The following is a 17301-nucleotide window of genomic DNA, read 5'->3' as shown; positions in this document are numbered from 1 at the left end:
ACTTTTTCAAATGTAAGTCATAACCTTGAGTAATATAAGAGCATTACTTTAATATTTTTCAGAGCGTTGAGACATTTGTCAAATGAAGAACTAGCTCTATTAACCTGTGTTTTCAGAGGACAGTGCCGTCCCTGATATTGATGGCTTCTCTTCTTCCAGGCATGTCAGTTCTAGTCACGGGAGAGACAATTATGTCATTAACAGAAAGAAAGACTATGGGTACATAGGGAGTCTGCATTTTTCCCTAGGTGGGTATTGGGATATAGTGATGAATTGCATATTCAGAATAACTTGAAATTGGCGAGAGATACATGTAGAGATGTCCAGCATACTGGTAAGGAGCTCAGTGAAAAATAGTTTTGTAATCCACATCAATATAACAGTTGGCATCCTGAGAATGAATGAAAGTTTCAATAAGAAAAAATTAGAAGGGTGAGCAAGATAGATCTCAGATGAATACCCACATTTAGGTCCTGCGTTGAGGATTGAGAATTGAAAATAAAAAGAGAAAGGAGAACAGGTGACCAGAGCCTTAGAAAGAAAACCACAAGATCGGGGTCAGGGAAAATGAGAAGTTTCAAGATGGTGTTTCAAAACCATAGTGTTTTATGTCAAAGATAACTCAGATAGGATAAGCAATGAGGAAAAATCATTTGACCTTTGCAGCAACTATTTTGATAAAATGCTAGAAGCAGAGGACAAATAGGAAGGTGTGAAAAGAGAAAAGTCAGTAAAGAGTAGTCTTCATAGTCTTCATAGTATTATCTGCACCCTGAAGAAGTTTGATTGAGAAATAGTGAAAACATTAACTCAGGTGATAATAGTAATAAAGAAAGGCTTTTTAAAAACGAAGTCCCAACCTTGTCTAAGGGTGAGAAGCATCATGCTGATAAGAGGAGATTCCTAGACAAAATATATTATGCCTCATTTGTATTTATATATGGGCTGAGTGAAAGGGAAGGTTCTAGAGTGGTAGAAAGGTCTAAGATTGGATATAAGATGAGGAAAAGCTTGATTTAATACTAAAAGTATGTTTTCTATTCACCAAGTCCAAGATAATAATTTTACAGATGAAAACAATTAAGGACCAGATAAGTTAATTGCCTTTCCCATAATTATAGAGCTTGATAGTGGCAGATGTGTGACAAAACAAGTTAAGTTTATTTCCACTAAACTAGAATGTTTTTGAAATGATAAAATGAACCCTCTCTTCTGAGGTGAATGTGAAGTAAAGAACACACGTGGGGTGGGGCAAACGTAAGTTTACAGTTGTGATTCAGCGAAACAGTTTATTCTTTCTTTTTAATAAATATATTTTATTGATTTTTTACAGAGAAGAAGGGAGAGGGATAGAGAGTTAGAAACATCGATGAGAGAGAAACATCAGTCAGCTGCCTCCTGCACATTCCCCACTGGGGAAGTGCCCTCAACCAAGGTACATGCCCTTGACCGGAATCGAACCTGGGACCCTTGAGTCTGCAGGCCAACGCTCTATCCACTGAGCCAAACCGGTTAGGGCAGTTTATTCTTGTATTATTATTTATTCATTATTGTATTATTTTTCATATGAACAACTGTAAACCTATGTTTATCCCACCCTATAAGGTCATTTTTGAAGTGGAAGAACTTTTCTTTTTATCAAGTAGGCAATGCTGATTTTTGCTGAGTGATCAGATGAGGTCATGTTGACAGGACAGAAGATTTGAAAGCTTTGAAATGAACACTACAAAAAATGTGTTAAGGAGCCAGTTAGACATTAAGAAAACGATTTTTTAAGCAATAGTGAAGGACCGGGTGAAGTTAGATGACATCAATTTTTCCAGAAGTTAATAAGCTAAATTTCATGCCTTTTCACCCTCAATCAGCAGCGTGAATATGCTGGTGATAAAGCAGGTTGCTTCTCAGAAGAAAGGATTCTTAAGGAGGGAACAATGAGAAGAGGACTCCAGAGTTATTGGGAGCATAGTTAATATAGAATACATGTTGGTGCAGAGACACCAATAATACCATTTAAAGAAGACAATTAATTTCACTTCTGTTGACTTTTCTTCTTGGGTACAGTGACAGGCTATAGAAAGCTATTTGTCTAAATGTAACGAATAGCAATTCGTTTTATACATATTTTCATTGATCTCAGAGAGGAAGGGCGAGGGAGAGAGAGAGAGAATCATCGATTGGCTGCCTCCTGCACACCTCCTACTGGGGATCAAGCCCTCAACCCGGGCATGTGCCCTTGACCGGAATCAAACCCAGAATGCTTCAGTCTGCAGGCCGAGGCTCTATCCACTGAGCCAAACCACCTAGGGCAGCAATTCTTTTTTTTATCTAACTTTAGATCACAGAATTAAAAAAAAAAATCACCTTTGTTGATATAATTTACATACTATAAAATTCACTCTTTAATTGTTTTTAGTACATTCACTGTATTATGTATTCAACATTGCTATCTAATTTTAGAATATTTTCATCACCCCCAAAAGAAACCCATTAGCAGTAGCTCCCTTTAGGTCATAGAATTTTACATTTTAATTAACAAATTTCCTCTCTAAGATATTAAATTGAATGGTATACTTATTTGTCACCTTATACTATTTCAAATATTGTGTTTAAGCCATCCAGTTTTGCTCTTTTGTAGTTACTGATTTGCTCTTATTTATATTTTATGTTGATCTTTTTTCTCTTTGGATATTTTCAAATTTTTCTGTTAGGGAACTGACTCAACTTGTTTGCTTTGTGTTTTAGTCATTTATTTTGAGAGAGATGTCATTTTCTGGGTAGTAGGAATCTATCTTTTCTTAGAATCAATAATGTGTAGTCCCTTGTGACTTTGTTAAAGCTTTGGCCATCATTGCTTTAATTTCCTGTACCATAACTGGAAGCCTTCATTTACTGACATTATTACTGTGTGGGAATAGAGGCTAATTTATTTCCCAGGCACTGATTTAAAACAAGCTTTAATAATAGTTCAGGTTCGTAATTATGATTTTTCCCAACCCAAAGAAAAGCAAAACAGATAAAGATAAAAGGGAGGGTAAGGGAAAGAAAATGGTAGGGAAAATTGCATTAACATTCTATCACACACAGACATAGAACACTTAATGTCTCCATTACACCTTTTAAATAAACTGTCCACAGAAGCACCTTTAGAACACATGGAAGAAGCTCTGTAACTTCTACCCTGTGCGAATTCATGCAGTCCAATGTCTAGGCAGTGCTGCTTTGCCCGTTGAGGAAGCAGGTATTGAAAACAGAAACATCATTCAGTCATTTTCATTTACTTGAGGAGCTGAAATGAGCAGATCATGTTCCATCAGAAGTTTAATCAAGAATCTTCCCAAAGAAAAATGTAAGCAAGGAATTTTTACACAACTTGAAGGCCGTTTGCATATATATCTTGTTCCTTATTATTAACTCTGTCTTTGTTGTTCCAGCTTCTGTTCATTTCAACTGGCATTTTTCACTCCCTGCTTATTCATCTTCACATGATTTTGTTTTTTTATGTAACTCTACTCTCTCGAGGATTTTGTTTTTTTGCCAGTGTTCCTATGTGCCACATTGAATTTTTATCGCAAATAGGTATACTTCACAGTCTTAAATAAGCTGGAATTAGCAAGAATTCAGACACATATTAACAGTCATTTTCTGTACATTTTTCTTTTCTTTTTTTTTTTTAAATAAATCTTTATTCAGATTATTACAATTATTTCTCCTTTTTCCCCCCATAGCTCCCCTCCACCCCTTTCCCACCCCACCTTCTGCCCTTACCTCCCCCCCACTGTCCTCATCCATAGGTGTATGATTTTTGTCCATTCTCTTCATGAACCCCCCCATACCCCTTTCCCCCTGAGAATTATCAGCCCACTCCCTTTCTATGCCCCTGATTCTATTATATTCACCAGATTATTCTGCTCCTCAGGTTTTTAATTCACTTGATTTTTAGGTTGGCTTGTTGATAGATATGTATTTGTTGTTCATAATTTTTTCTCTTTACTTTTTTCTTCTTCCTCTTCTTTAAGAATACCTTTCAGCATTTCATATAGTACTGGTTTGGTGGTGATGAACTCCTTCAGCTTTTTCTTATCTGTGAAGCTCTTTATCTGCCCTTCAATTCTGAATGATAGCTTTGCTGGGTAGAGTAATCTTGGTTGTAGGTTCTTGCTATTCATCACATTGAAAATTTCTTGCCACTCCCGTCTGGCCTGCATAGTTTCTGTTGAGAAGTCAGCTGACAGTCGTATGGGTGCTCCCTTGTAGGTAATTAACTGTTTTTCTCTTGCTGCTTTTAATATTCTCTCTTTGTCTTTTGCTCTTGGCATTTTAATTATGATGTGTCTTGGTGTGGTCCTCTTTGGATTCCTTTTGTTTGGGGTTCTGTGGGCTTCCTGGACTTGTAAGTCTATTTCTTTCACCAGTTGGGGGAAGTTTTCGGTCATTATTTCTTCAAATAGGTTTTCAGTATCTTGCTCTCTCTCTTCTTCTGGCACCCCCATAATTCTGATGTTGGTACGCTTGAAGTTGTCCCAGAGTCTTCTTACATTATCTTCAACTTTTTGGATTTTTTTTTTTTTGCTTTTTGCTTTTTCGGTTGAGTGTTTTTTGCTTCTTTGTATTTCAATTCTTTGACTTGATTCTTGTGTTCCTCTATTCTGTTTCTGGGTCTCTGTATAATATTTTTTATTTCAGTCAGTGTATGTTTAATTTCTAGTTGGTCTTTTTTCATATCTTCGAGGGTCTCGTTATATTTATCGGCCTTTTCTAGGATATTCTTAAAAAGTCTTATAACGGTGGTTTTGAATTCTATATCCAGTCGTTTGTTTTCCTCCATTTCTTTCGTTTGTGATCTGATTCTTTGACCCCGCATTTTCACTGAATCCCTGAGTTGGTAAGGTAGATATTTGTGCTAGGTTTCCAATATGGCCCAGTGGGTCTGCTTCCCCAGTTAACCTGAGGTGGACACTCTTGGTGCACCCCTTTGTGGACTGTGTGTACAGCCTTGTTGTAATTAAGTCTTTATTGTTGTTGGTATCACTGGGAAGAATTGACCTCCGGGCCAGTTGGCTGTAAGGATCAGCTGTGTCTATGCTGGGAGAAGCCCGGTGCTGGAGACAGCCTTATAGGATTAGACTTGCCAAATTGCAATAGCCTCTGTGCTCAGCTTGGATGGGGTGGAGTCTCAGTCTTGGCTTCCTGTCAGCCCCGCCCCTGCGCGCATGTGCGCTTTCAGTCCTCCGCCTTCCCCAGCTCGAGTCTCCGCCTGAGAGTCCAGACTCCCCCCACAAAAGCGTGGGTCCCCAGGGGCTCGCCTGGAACTGGGGTTCACTGCAGTCAGAACTTGGGCTCGGTGCAGTCAGAATCCTCTGACTCCCCTCCACTAGGGAAAGCCTGTGGCAACCCCCGCAGCCTTTGTGCGCACCGGCGCGGCGCGTGTGCGCACTTTCAGTCCTCCGCCTTCCCCGGCTCCTGAGTCTCCGCCCGAGAGTCCAGACTCCCCCTACAAGAGCGTGGGTCCCCAGGGGCTCGCCTGGAACCGGGGTTCACTGCAGTCAGAACTGGGGCTCAGTCAGGATCCTCTGACTCCCTTTCACTAGGGAAAGTCTATGGCTACCTCCGCAGCCTTTGTGCGCACTGGCCCGTGTGCGCCTTCAGACTTCTGCCTTTCCCAGCTCGCGGTCCGAAGCTTCCTTCCCCCTTCCGCCAGAGGAAGTCAGCCAAGCTCTCAGCCGCCCTTCCTCTCTGCGCGCACAAAGCCCCTTTGCCGTACCTCCAATTCTCTGTGAGCTTTTCTCCTTCCTTCTAGTTGTAGAATTTTCACTCAGCCTGCTTTCCTGTGGTTCTGGATGGTGTCCGTTCTGTCTTTTAGTTGTAGTTTTGAAATTGTTGTGCGAGGCAGCAGTTTAGGTGTTTACCTATGCCGCCATCTTGGTTTCCCAATTCTGTACATTTTTCTTAAGGTTAATGATTTTTATGCCCTGAATGTCTATTTCATTTATTTTTGGAATTTCATTATTATTAATATTTTACTCCTTAGTCTCAACTGCTTAGAATGCATAGAGAAGAAAACTATTCAATATATTATAATAATCTAAATAATAGGTATGTCTCCCCGTTTTCTCCTCTTAATGTACATAATTGTATTTTATTATACTGACAATGAGGTTTTTTCTCTGAAATCTGTAATAATGACAATAGCTTACATTTCTAAAAAGTAGAAAATCATACCAATGGTAGGAGATAAAATTGTTTTTGTAGGTTAAATAAATATTTTTATATAGACAGAGGTAACTATCTTACTCCATTTGGTAGATTGGTTAGGACAGTGGTCGGCAAACTGCGGCTCGTGAGCCACATGCAGCTCTTTGGCCCCTTGAGTGTGGCTCTTCCACAAAATACCACGGCCTGGGCGAGTCTATTTTGAAGAAGTGGCATTAGAAGAGGTTTAAGTTTAAAAAATTTGGCTCTCAAAAGAAATTTCAATCGTTGTACTATTGATATTTGGCTCTGTTGACTAATGAGTTTGCCGACCACTGGGTGAGGATGTTTTTCACTCTGAAATGTTATTAGTGCTGTTAAATTGATTATTATGTACAAAACACGTATTCACATACAAAGAATACATAATGTGATTTTGAGAAGTTTCATAGTTTGCCATCAATTTGCATTGCTAATAAGAGATTCTTACTATTATTTTCTGCTGTTGCTTAATGAAATATTTTTATCTGTGCTAATATTATTATTGAGAATGTACTCAGAATAACATTTAATCACAATAATCAGACATTAACAAAATCATTTTTTTTAAATCCCAAAAAGTGGACCACAGATCTAAATCACACTATTAATAATTGGCATTACATTTTATTTATTTGTGTATCTTTCTTTCACTTATACCGTTATATATGGTCACTTAGTGAATCCACCTAATGTGATACTGTGAGAAGACATAGACTGGCACTGACTTTTTAATAATTTAAACAGGACAGATTTGGAAATTCAGTGCTAAACACTTTGATTTTATGACCTGAAAACTATCAGTTCATTTAATTACCTCAATGCAAAATGCAAACAGTTTGAACAGCTAATTTTTCTTTAAAGGATAAAAATCAAATTTATAGTTTATAGCACTTACCTTGTAATCTAAATATGTAACCGAAAGAGCAGTGGTTAATGTGATGGGTAGATTGGAAAAGGACTGGACGTAGGTTCCATGGAGGAGGCATGCTAGAAAGAAGTAAAGCCCCCAGATAATAGCCAAAGAGTTAACATATGGGCTCGAAAATTGGTAAGGGGTTTCTGAAAGATGTCGATTAGGTCATGAACATTTATAATGGATCAGAACATCCTTGAGGACTAAAAGCATAGCCGAGCTCTTAAAAATAATTGAAATCAAATTTTATGATCTGAAAATTATTATAAATCATCTGTTAAGTCAAATTTGTCTTCCCAGCTCACAAGCTTAAGAACAGCTCTTAAAAAGGTAGCTCTCAATATTTCTTTATTTTCACTTCATTATCTAAGTAGCATAGTCATTTGGTAGAAAAGTGATTATTGATTTTTAAAAATACTAGATTATAGTAGTATTCAAGAAAGATCCCAGCCAAGGAACATTGAACTTACCTGCAAGCTGTATGCACAGCTTTATTTAATACATTTCACAATGTCTAAGCACTATAACCCACTCATAGAAAAGTATATATTCATTTGGAATATTTCCCTAAGCATATTATTATATGATGTAAAATATTCTTACTTATAACACTTCATTGATGTGAAACATCTACCTTGTTGATATATTATCACCAGATATCTTCGACTATAAGCTTGGCCAGTGGGAAATAGTACAGATAATGGAGAAGTATTTTTTATTGACATATATCAAGAAAATCATTCAATATATATGTGAGAAGTGCAGCTGCATGTTTATATGTTTTTTTATTAAAGGCCAACAGCATATTTTATGTGTATGTGTAATAGAGATTAAGGTCTTATTATAGCATAATTTTAGCATCTAGGAACCCTATGGATGGACATAAAAATATCATCATATATAAAAATTTTTTGTTAGGCCTAATTTTCTGTATTAAGAAGTTGCCCATATGAGGACTGTATCAGAGAACATCAGGACTGCTGTCTTGTTATTTACTAGTACATTTAGGTATTGGCCATAAAGTTGAACGTTAATTTAAGCGACATGGGACTATCAGAATAATTCCAACATTTACTTTTAACAAATTATAAGAGTCATATTCTTACCTTTGTAGTCCACCATAAAAATGTAGGATGTATTTTGCTGGAGAAATAATGAAATCCTTGGGTTTTTTTAAAATAACATATTGGGACATGAAGATAGCATAATCTATATTTGATGTATAGGAGCTAGTTTTGAATTTTAAAAGTCAAAACTGTAGCTTGACCACAAATGCTGGTCTTGACCTAGTGCTGATCACACTGTTCCTGCATCACTCTGCCAACCTTTGCCCCAGTTCATGCACTTGCTCACAAAGTATTTCAAGGTGATGCCTGAGTGTGCTGTGAAGAAAATGGCATTTCAAAAATTCTTAACAGCCCTAGCTGGTTTGGCTCAGTTGATAGAGCGTTGGCTTATGGACCAAGGGGTCCCAAATTCTGTTCACCTCAAGGGCACATACCTTGGTTGCAGGCTCCTCCCAGGCCCAGGCTCATGCAGGAGGCAACCAGCTGATGTGTTTCTCTCACATCAATGTTTCTCTCTGTCTTTCCCTTTCTCTGCCACTCTCCCTAAAAAAATCAGTGGAAAAATATCCTTGGGTGAGGATTAACAAAACAAACAAACAACAGATTCTTAGTTATATTATACAAGAAGCTTAGAACTCAAGTAATTTTGCTTCCAGTATGTATCTGTCACTTTTACTCTTCCTTCTTTCTGACCCCAATTAGCTTGATCCCCTCTTTTTCTCTCTAAATCTTGCTCTGTATATGTAGTACAAACATAGAGATCTGCATCTGCTATAGACCAAAAGATAATGTACTTTACACATCTCATAAGCAACCTAATATAATTAAGCCTTATAAATTCACTGTCTAATACTGACCAAAAATTGTTTACTGGGTACATTTGATACTCAGCAAGGAGAGTGTAGTCTGTGATTTAGGGTCCTATCGAAGATGAATCAAATTCCATTCTTAATTTACATTACATCAGAAAAACTGGCCATAGTCAAATGTTTACTTTGATGAGTGTTTTAAATAGGCAAGAAAATACAATATCCCAAAGCATCTTAACGGTACCACATTAAACAAGCTAACTTTGAAGAAGGAATTAACATTCGTTACTAGTACCTAAAAGCATTGTGAAACATATGTTTTGGGTGACATTTATATGTATGTACGTGGGATAATTGACCTAACCATTTTTCTAAACACAGAATCATAAATGACTTATGATAATAAAATGGTGAGATGTAGTTAACTAGTAGAAGAGAATAAACTTTAGGAATATGGCTTCCTTTTTGTTTTGTTTTTTTGAGAAATTAATTGGTTCATTGTTTAATTTTTCTCCATTTTGAGTAAATATGAAGGTGGGATTTGCAGGATTAGTAACTGACATTTTTATAGATTAATCCAGATATCAACATCTTTACCATTTAATTTGTAATGATGTTTATTTATTTTGGAAGGAGAATAATTCTGGAAAAAAATAATAATTTATCCTTGTGGATTAGCTCCATTTCTTTAGAGTGCTAAAATAATACAATTGTGTTAATGCAGTAAGAATTCATCATACATATAATAATATATGCTGCTTTCATAATTTGAAAAATGCTACAAAAATAATTTTAATGACATCTTTGTATTAGACCACATTTTTAAAAATGTAAGGTTTATGTATATGACAAGTGCTCCTTTGAATTTTGGAATATACCTGTATCACAAGAATTTTTCTTTTATCAATTGCTTCAAATAAACGTGCTATTTCAACTTCAAGTCATCTCTATTGACATGTACTACTGTGTAAACATAAATTATAGATTATACACTTGACTGAATTTCTTTTTAAAAAGAAATAGACATCTTAAAAATTAAACAAGAATGGCCTGTTAAAGTTAATTATTTAACAAATTAAATGCAATTTCATGGATAAAGGCACATTTCAGATAAATCCTATTCTTCAACAGCAGGTCTATTTGGCCATTTGCAAGCTGGTCTTTATTGTGCTTAGTTCAATTAGTAATTCCTCTAGTATTCATTTTACTAACCTGGCCTTGTCTTTCCTTAACCAGTGGTTTTGCATTGCATCCAAGTGACATTGAATGGCCTGGGCTTATAGAATACTATGAAGTGGGATATATGTGCCCAGGCATGTAATATACACCTCAGTGTCACATAACATACAGGTAATATACACCTCCTTCGCACAGGGAATCATACAGGTAGATAATAGGAAAGAGAGGAAATACAGAAAGCTTTGAGAAAGCCAGCGTGTGGCCAAAAACAACAGCAGGTGTGGCCATATGGCAATCAAATTAGAAAAGGGATCCTTGCCACACTGCCTTTCAGAAGACAGCGAAGCCCAGACCGCGCTCAGGGAAGGACCATTTACTCAGCACATTTGAAGTTTCATATTGCCTCGTCCACTGCTCAGTTCCGAAGGGAATTTAAACCTATCATAGCGAAGAGATGTTGAAGAATATTCTTAAAGGATAAAAATAATAACTTCTAAAGTGATGTTACTTCCACATTTAGAGACCACTATGCCAAAAGCACATAAATTTCCAGATAAAGCATTTGCTAAGCTGAGACTGTTTTTTTTAAAAGTAAAGCATTATAATGATAAAATGTAATTATTTGATTAAAATTTACAATATTTCATATTAACAAAACATTTAGTAAGATTATTTATAATTTGAAATTCCCTACTTAGGCCAAGATATTCTGTAATAATGTAGTTTAATTTTTTTTTCCTAAGAAGTTCTTAAACTTCAGAATAACATTTTCAGAAGTTCTTGAAACATTTTCGTTTAGCAAGAATTGGCTGAAAATGTGTTTTAGTTCTCAGATTAGGTGTCAAAAACGTGTTCGACCTACAAAAGACAGGGTCTGTACAATTGATATTCATTCTTAAATGTAACATTAGTATTGTATCATGTTATAATTTCAATAACATTCTTGGTATATATATGTGTGTGTTTTCTAATCTGGGAAAATGTCCATGCTTTATGCTTTGTCCTCTATTGTTCTTACCTTGTGGGGAAAAATGGTCTTTGTTGAGAATTTAGGGACCCGCAAATATTCCCTCTCCTCTGTCTCCACCCTGCCTATACACACCTTTATTAGGGTGGTAACAAACTGGCCTCTATGAGAATGAAGACAGTGTTCATATTTCAACCTTACATTCTCTAGTTTGTGTCTGCTTATTGGCAGCACCACAGTCTTAATTTCTGTGGCCCAATTTCTTGAACAACGGCACAAAAAAAGATGACCAATTACTCAAAGAAAATAATGGCTGGTAATTTAAGTATTGATTGTTTCCCTAACAGTATTTTTTCAAATAGGGTTATTATGTCTATTTTAAATAAAGTGAAATTATCTGTCTGTGTAAAACCATGAACTTGTAGTCAGTTTCTTATTGGAGTATAAATATTATACTTCTATTAAAATTAGATTGCATATATTTAACTTAATAGAAGGTGGCTATATTTTATTGTTTTGAAATTGAGTTTTTCAGGGAATATGGTTTGTTTGTTTGTTTGTTTTTGCTTAAAAATGTAGCTTTGAACCTTTTATAAATTTAAAAGTCCAGAAAAAAATTTTTTAAATATGTTTTTATTGATTTCAGAGAGGAAGGGAGAGGGAGAGAGAGATAGAAACATCAGTGATGAAAGAGAACCATTGATTGGCTGCTTCCTGCACACCGCCCTCTGGGGATCAAGCCCACAACCCTGGGCATGTGCCCTGACCAGGAATCAAACCGTGACCTCCGGGTTCCTAGGTTGACACTCAACCACTGAGCCACACTGTCTGGGTCTCTATCACTCAGATGTTAAAACTATTAGAATTTTGGCACATTGCTTTCAGGAATTATTAAAATAAAACATATGGCTAAAGTTCTTTTGATCCACTTGTATCTAATCCTCTCTACTCTCATGTAAGAGGCAACTACTAAATGAGTTTGATTATTTTTTCTTCCTTCAATTAAAAGAATATTACATACATATATGTATCTGTCAAAAAATGTGAGTATTACTTTAGGAATGTATATATACATTTCAAAGGTATGTGGTATAAATTATTCATGTTACTTTTTCACTTAAATTTAAGGACTTGTATGCATGCATATGAGCATAACCAATGGACACATAAGGGGGAGAGGGGGAGGGGATATGCTGGGGGTTGGGGATGGCAGGGGAGAGGTCAATGGGGAAAAAAGGAGACTTATGTAATACATTAAACAATAAAGAACTTGCCCTAACCAGTTTGGCTCAGTGGATAGAGCGTTGGCCTGCAGACTGAAGGGTCCCAGGTTCAATTCCAGTCAAGGGCATGTACCTTGGTTGCGGGCACATCCCCAGTAGGGGGTGTGCAGGAGGCAGGTCATCGATGTTTCTCTCTCATTGATGTCTCTAACTATCCCTCTCCCTTTCTCTCTGTAAAAAATCAATGCAATATATTGTTTTAAAAACAATAAAGAACTTAAATTAAAATAATTATTATTGCCGAAACCGGTTTGGCTCAGTGAATAGAGCGTCAGCCTGTGGACTGAGGGGTCCCTGGTTCGATTCCGGTCAAGGGCATGTACCTTGGTTGCGGGCACATCCCCAGTGGGAGGTGTGCAGGAGGCAGCTGATCGATGTTTCTCTCTCATCGATGTTTCTAGCTCTCTATCCCTCTCCCTTCCTCTCTGTAAAATATCAATAAAATATATTAAAAAATAAATAAAATAAAATAATTATTATTGTGACCCATCCTATTGATATAAAGAGCTACTTCTTCCCTTTTAACTGTTTTGTAACATTGCATATATGAATAAAAACATTTTATTTACCTATTCCTCTATTGATGGACATTTACAAATTCCTTTCTTCATAGCTTTTCTTAGTATTCCATTATTCCTGAGATTTAAATAACATTTTTATTGAAAAAAAAAAAAACCCACACTATATTTACATATTTTGGGCTTACAGTTTTAGATCACTTAGCAAATCACTCTTCAATAGTTTCAACTGGAGCTATTTTATTTTTAAATCATGGCTCAAATATAGAAAAATGGCAAATAATTCACGATATGATTTTTAACATCAAATGTAATTTGTTCAAAATTTACATTAATCTTTCTCATAACTAGTCACTTCCATTTTGTCTTCCTGTCATCCTGGAGACTGAAAATGTAATTTCCCAGAGGCTTTACGAATTGGGGGAGTATTAAATGTAGCTGAAATTAAGTGATTAATAATTTACTTTTGGGTCATGAATCAACTTCATGGGATGCTAAGGATCATTTGCAACCCCAGAAGCACTAGCAGTAACAATGCACTTTTGAAGATTCAAGAACTCTCAAAGGTTGGCTGCCCAACCTAATTAAACTTCAATCTTCTGATACCAATTTTATTTCTTCTTTGTACAGAATTTCCTGAGATCTTCTTGACAGGAAAATGTCACTTTGCCTGACAGCTGATAGACAGGTTATGTAGCACCATAATTGAAGAGAAAAGGATAGCTTAAGGCTACTCGATTTAAAGGCTATGTGTATGGCTCTTTCCTTTTTTTTTAAGGTTTCTATGACAGACAAAAGGCCTTAGCAAATAGGCCCAGTGCCATTTTTTTCTGCTTCCTCCAGGGGTAATTATCTTACTCCATCAATAGCGCTGTCAGAAATTGGGCACGTAATTCAGCATTTAAATGAACAAGCAATGTAATATTTCCTGTCTCCCAGTGGAATGCTTTGCAGCTCACATTCTTCTCTGTCACTCGCTCACTCTTGATGTATGTCCCATACCCAGTCCTTGAATGCCTTCTCTCCCTTGTGTTTCATTGCAGATGTTGGCTCCGACTTGACACCTACTTCATTTGGAGTTTTATAGGACCAGCGACCTTGATAATTATGGTAAGAACGCCTAATTAACTATGTGTTTTCCAGGTCAAGAAATGAAACTTTTACTATCCCTATACTGACTATTTTTAATTTATATAGATTAATTTGGAGAAAGCCTGTACTTGACCCCATAAACTCAAGCAATTAGACACTCATTATAGTCTACTTTTATATTTGTAAAATGCTTAAAAAAATTGCGAGAAGAGAACATGCATTTTCAAGTTTATGCACTGCTATGGTTCCTGAGGAGCCTGATCTAACATAATCCATTTGGTTTTGTAGATTTTGAATAATGATTACTTTTAAGTTTGACCAACATTACATTTCCATTCTTTTTTCATTCAGATAATTTGAATTATGAATGGAACCAGAAATTAGAAAGTGGCAAAATATCTTACTTTTCTTTACAGTTTTCTTTTTTATATAAATCTTGAAAACTTTAGATTTTAAAATGATTTTATATAAAAATGCCTCAAACAAGCATTCCAGAGTCATACCTTCTCTTTTTTATTTTAGATGCATAATATCTTGATTTCAAACAGAAATTATTTATCCTCAGTTAGATATAATTATTAGTATCATTTACAAACTTAACAATTTGAAATAAAAAGTTGCTATCCATTTTTTGAAAAAATATAGCATTTTAATTTTTAATAAAGTCTCAGTCTACAACTCATTTTCTGAAATCCTTTTGGCCAGGTATATTTTGAAATTCAGACATTTTTCAAATGTTATCAAGGTAATATGATATCTGTACTGCATATTATATATTATCCCTAGTGAGAAATAAGCAGTTGCCCCAAATCAAACATAGCATCCAGTACTCACAGTAGGGAGTAGGCAAGACTCTGAAACCAAACAGTAATAATTCAGCAGAAAAAAAATTATAGGAAAACTAAGATCAAATAGAATAAAGACATGAAGATCTTATGTCCATTCAAATCAAGCTCACCCACCAAATGGGTTCTGTTCAGGCTAGGCTTTTTGTTACCCAATGAATTTTTTAAACTTTTACTTTTCAGACTTTTTGAATTTGATAAAGGATCATAACCCCGTATTATTTAGAAGAGAACATCTTAGACTTGGGGCTCACAATTGGGTTTTCCTAGTCCCACCAATCCCAAGTTCTGAAATATATAAACAAATCAGGTGATCAAGGGCAATTTGACATGTGGTTTTGTATACAGTTTATGTATATCTGATATATGGAATTTACACTGGAGCTTTGTTGTTTTGTATTGTTTTAAATCATATGCTCTCTCTGGCTCCAGTAATATAACACCCTCATTGGAGGTTCCCGCTACCTTAAGCCTAGTTTGTTTTAATATCAGAATTTAACCACAATTTTCTAATTTTTTTTTTGATTTGGTGGTTCAAAAATAGATCGGTTTTAGTATTTGTGTGTACTTGGCATAACAGTGCTTTGTACCTCCTTGATATTCCAATCCCCAAACTGGCTTCTTGCCTTTACTAAAAGACTAGGCAATCATCTATGATCCAATTCCTTTAAAAGTGTAGTGAGAGCTAATTTCCCAGAGCAAATCATCTGTTATTTTGAATAGACTTACTTCTTTTCTAGTCCAGTTATGCTACATAACAGTACCTTTTACATTCCAGCTTAATGTAATCTTCCTTGGGATTGCTTTATATAAAATGTTCCATCATACTGCCATTCTGAAACCTGAATCGGGCTGTCTTGATAATATCAAGTAAGTGATTTTTCTCTTTGTTTCTTTAGGCTGCCGTACCTTGGTACACTAAACTCTCCCTTGCTTTTAATTGCACTGAAATCTTATGACAAAATGATAAAAATCAGTGTGTTGTTTTTGCTGAATAAGATCATTTATTGACTATTAAGGTAACTTGATCTGCCTGAAAATGAGTATAATGAAGCTCTGTCTTCAAAGAAACAATTCCTGCCCCCCACCCAGCTCTGATTTGCAACCTAAGATTTCAATATATACATTTATTTATTTTGTTCTGAAAGCATCTATGAAGTTTCTGGATCCAGGCAGACTATTATTTCTTAGAGCAATAAGCACATCACTTCTTAACATTCCATGTCCCCTTCAGAGCAATGTGAAGAGAGGCAGATGGTGGCCCCTGCAAGCACCAGAAGGGAGATCCTACACCATGGGGAAGAGCCCCTGATTACCAACCTGGGCATTTATATACAGCTGCTCTCCTCTTCCCCTGAGAGAGGAAGAGAAACCTCAGCTTCCTAATGTAAAATCCTTTGGAATATAAATATATGGCTTCAGGTTTAAACAGCCCCCCACTCCATCCTTTGAAATGTTAACGTCTTTACCTCCCTCCTGGGAGGTAAATCCTTCCAGATGTCTCTCACTATCTGTTCAGTCACTCAGTCATCTTTTAACTGCCCAGATTTGTCTTTTAACGCGAATTCCACTTGTCTATGTTCAGAAAACCCTAGCCATGCAGAGATAGGAAAATATTCACAGTACTTTCCACACGAGTAGTACTTCCTTTATATAAAGAAGCAAATTTACATTTTCTGAAAAGAAATATGGTTCCTTTGTATAACCAAAAAAAATTACCTTGTTCCTTTAGAGCAGCCGTGGGCAAACTATGGCCCGCGGGCCGGATCCAACTGTTCTATCCGGTTCTCTTGCTCTCCCCTCCGCTCCTTTACTTTGAATTTATATTAGTTCACACAAACACTCCATCCATGCTTTTGTTCCGGCCCTCCGGTCCAGTTTAAGAACCCATTGTGGCCCTCGAGTCAAAAAGTTTGCCCACCCCTGCTTTAGAGTCTATGACATTTGAGAAAGACAGGGATGTTAGATGTACTTTAGCCATTAATAGATATTACGTATTAAATTGCATTTATATATAATTTGCCTATGTGTTCACTTGGTTAAATGTTTATATTTAAATGAATATACTTTCAGAGGTTTCCTGAGGTTACTAGAATTCTCATGTGCTACCGACATTCTCCTTGAAGTACCTCAGAGAGCAACTGTGTCACCCATTTTCCATCTTCCTACATTCAGTGCCTGACCATAGTTCCTTGCCCATAGTAGATCCTCACTGAATGTTTACAGAATAAATGAACACTTTAAAGACTTTAGTGACAAAGGTGTATTGACATTAAAGGGTTACTTTTGCTGAAGCAATAATCTGTCTAAATTAGTTGAAAAGGATAGCTAAATAATTAGAAAATCATAATATATTGGAGCAAACTAGGAATTATCTACTGCAAGCAATAGTCTTTT

At 36.1% G+C, this 17301-nt stretch overlaps 1 protein-coding gene across 39 annotated transcripts in view; it reads left to right on the top strand.

The window, feature by feature from the left end:
• The window catches only part of ADGRL3 (adhesion G protein-coupled receptor L3), a 798149-nt gene that overhangs the window by 708906 nt on the left and 71942 nt on the right, over window positions 1-17301 (top strand). For all 39 annotated transcript variants that reach the window (XM_080681583.1, XM_080681582.1, XM_080681586.1 and 36 more), the window contains 2 exons: window positions 14011-14077; window positions 15683-15774. In XM_080681583.1, the coding sequence (XP_080537709.1) occupies window positions 14011-14077; window positions 15683-15774 (159 nt within the window). The remainder of the gene's footprint in view (window positions 1-14010; window positions 14078-15682; window positions 15775-17301) is intronic.

This window comes from Plecotus auritus, assembly GCF_963455305.1.
Source record: "Plecotus auritus genome assembly, chromosome: 1".
Lineage (NCBI taxonomy): Eukaryota > Metazoa > Chordata > Mammalia > Chiroptera > Vespertilionidae > Plecotus > Plecotus auritus.
The sequence above is the reverse complement of the archived record's forward strand: the minus strand, read 5'-3'. Positions and strand labels throughout refer to the sequence as shown.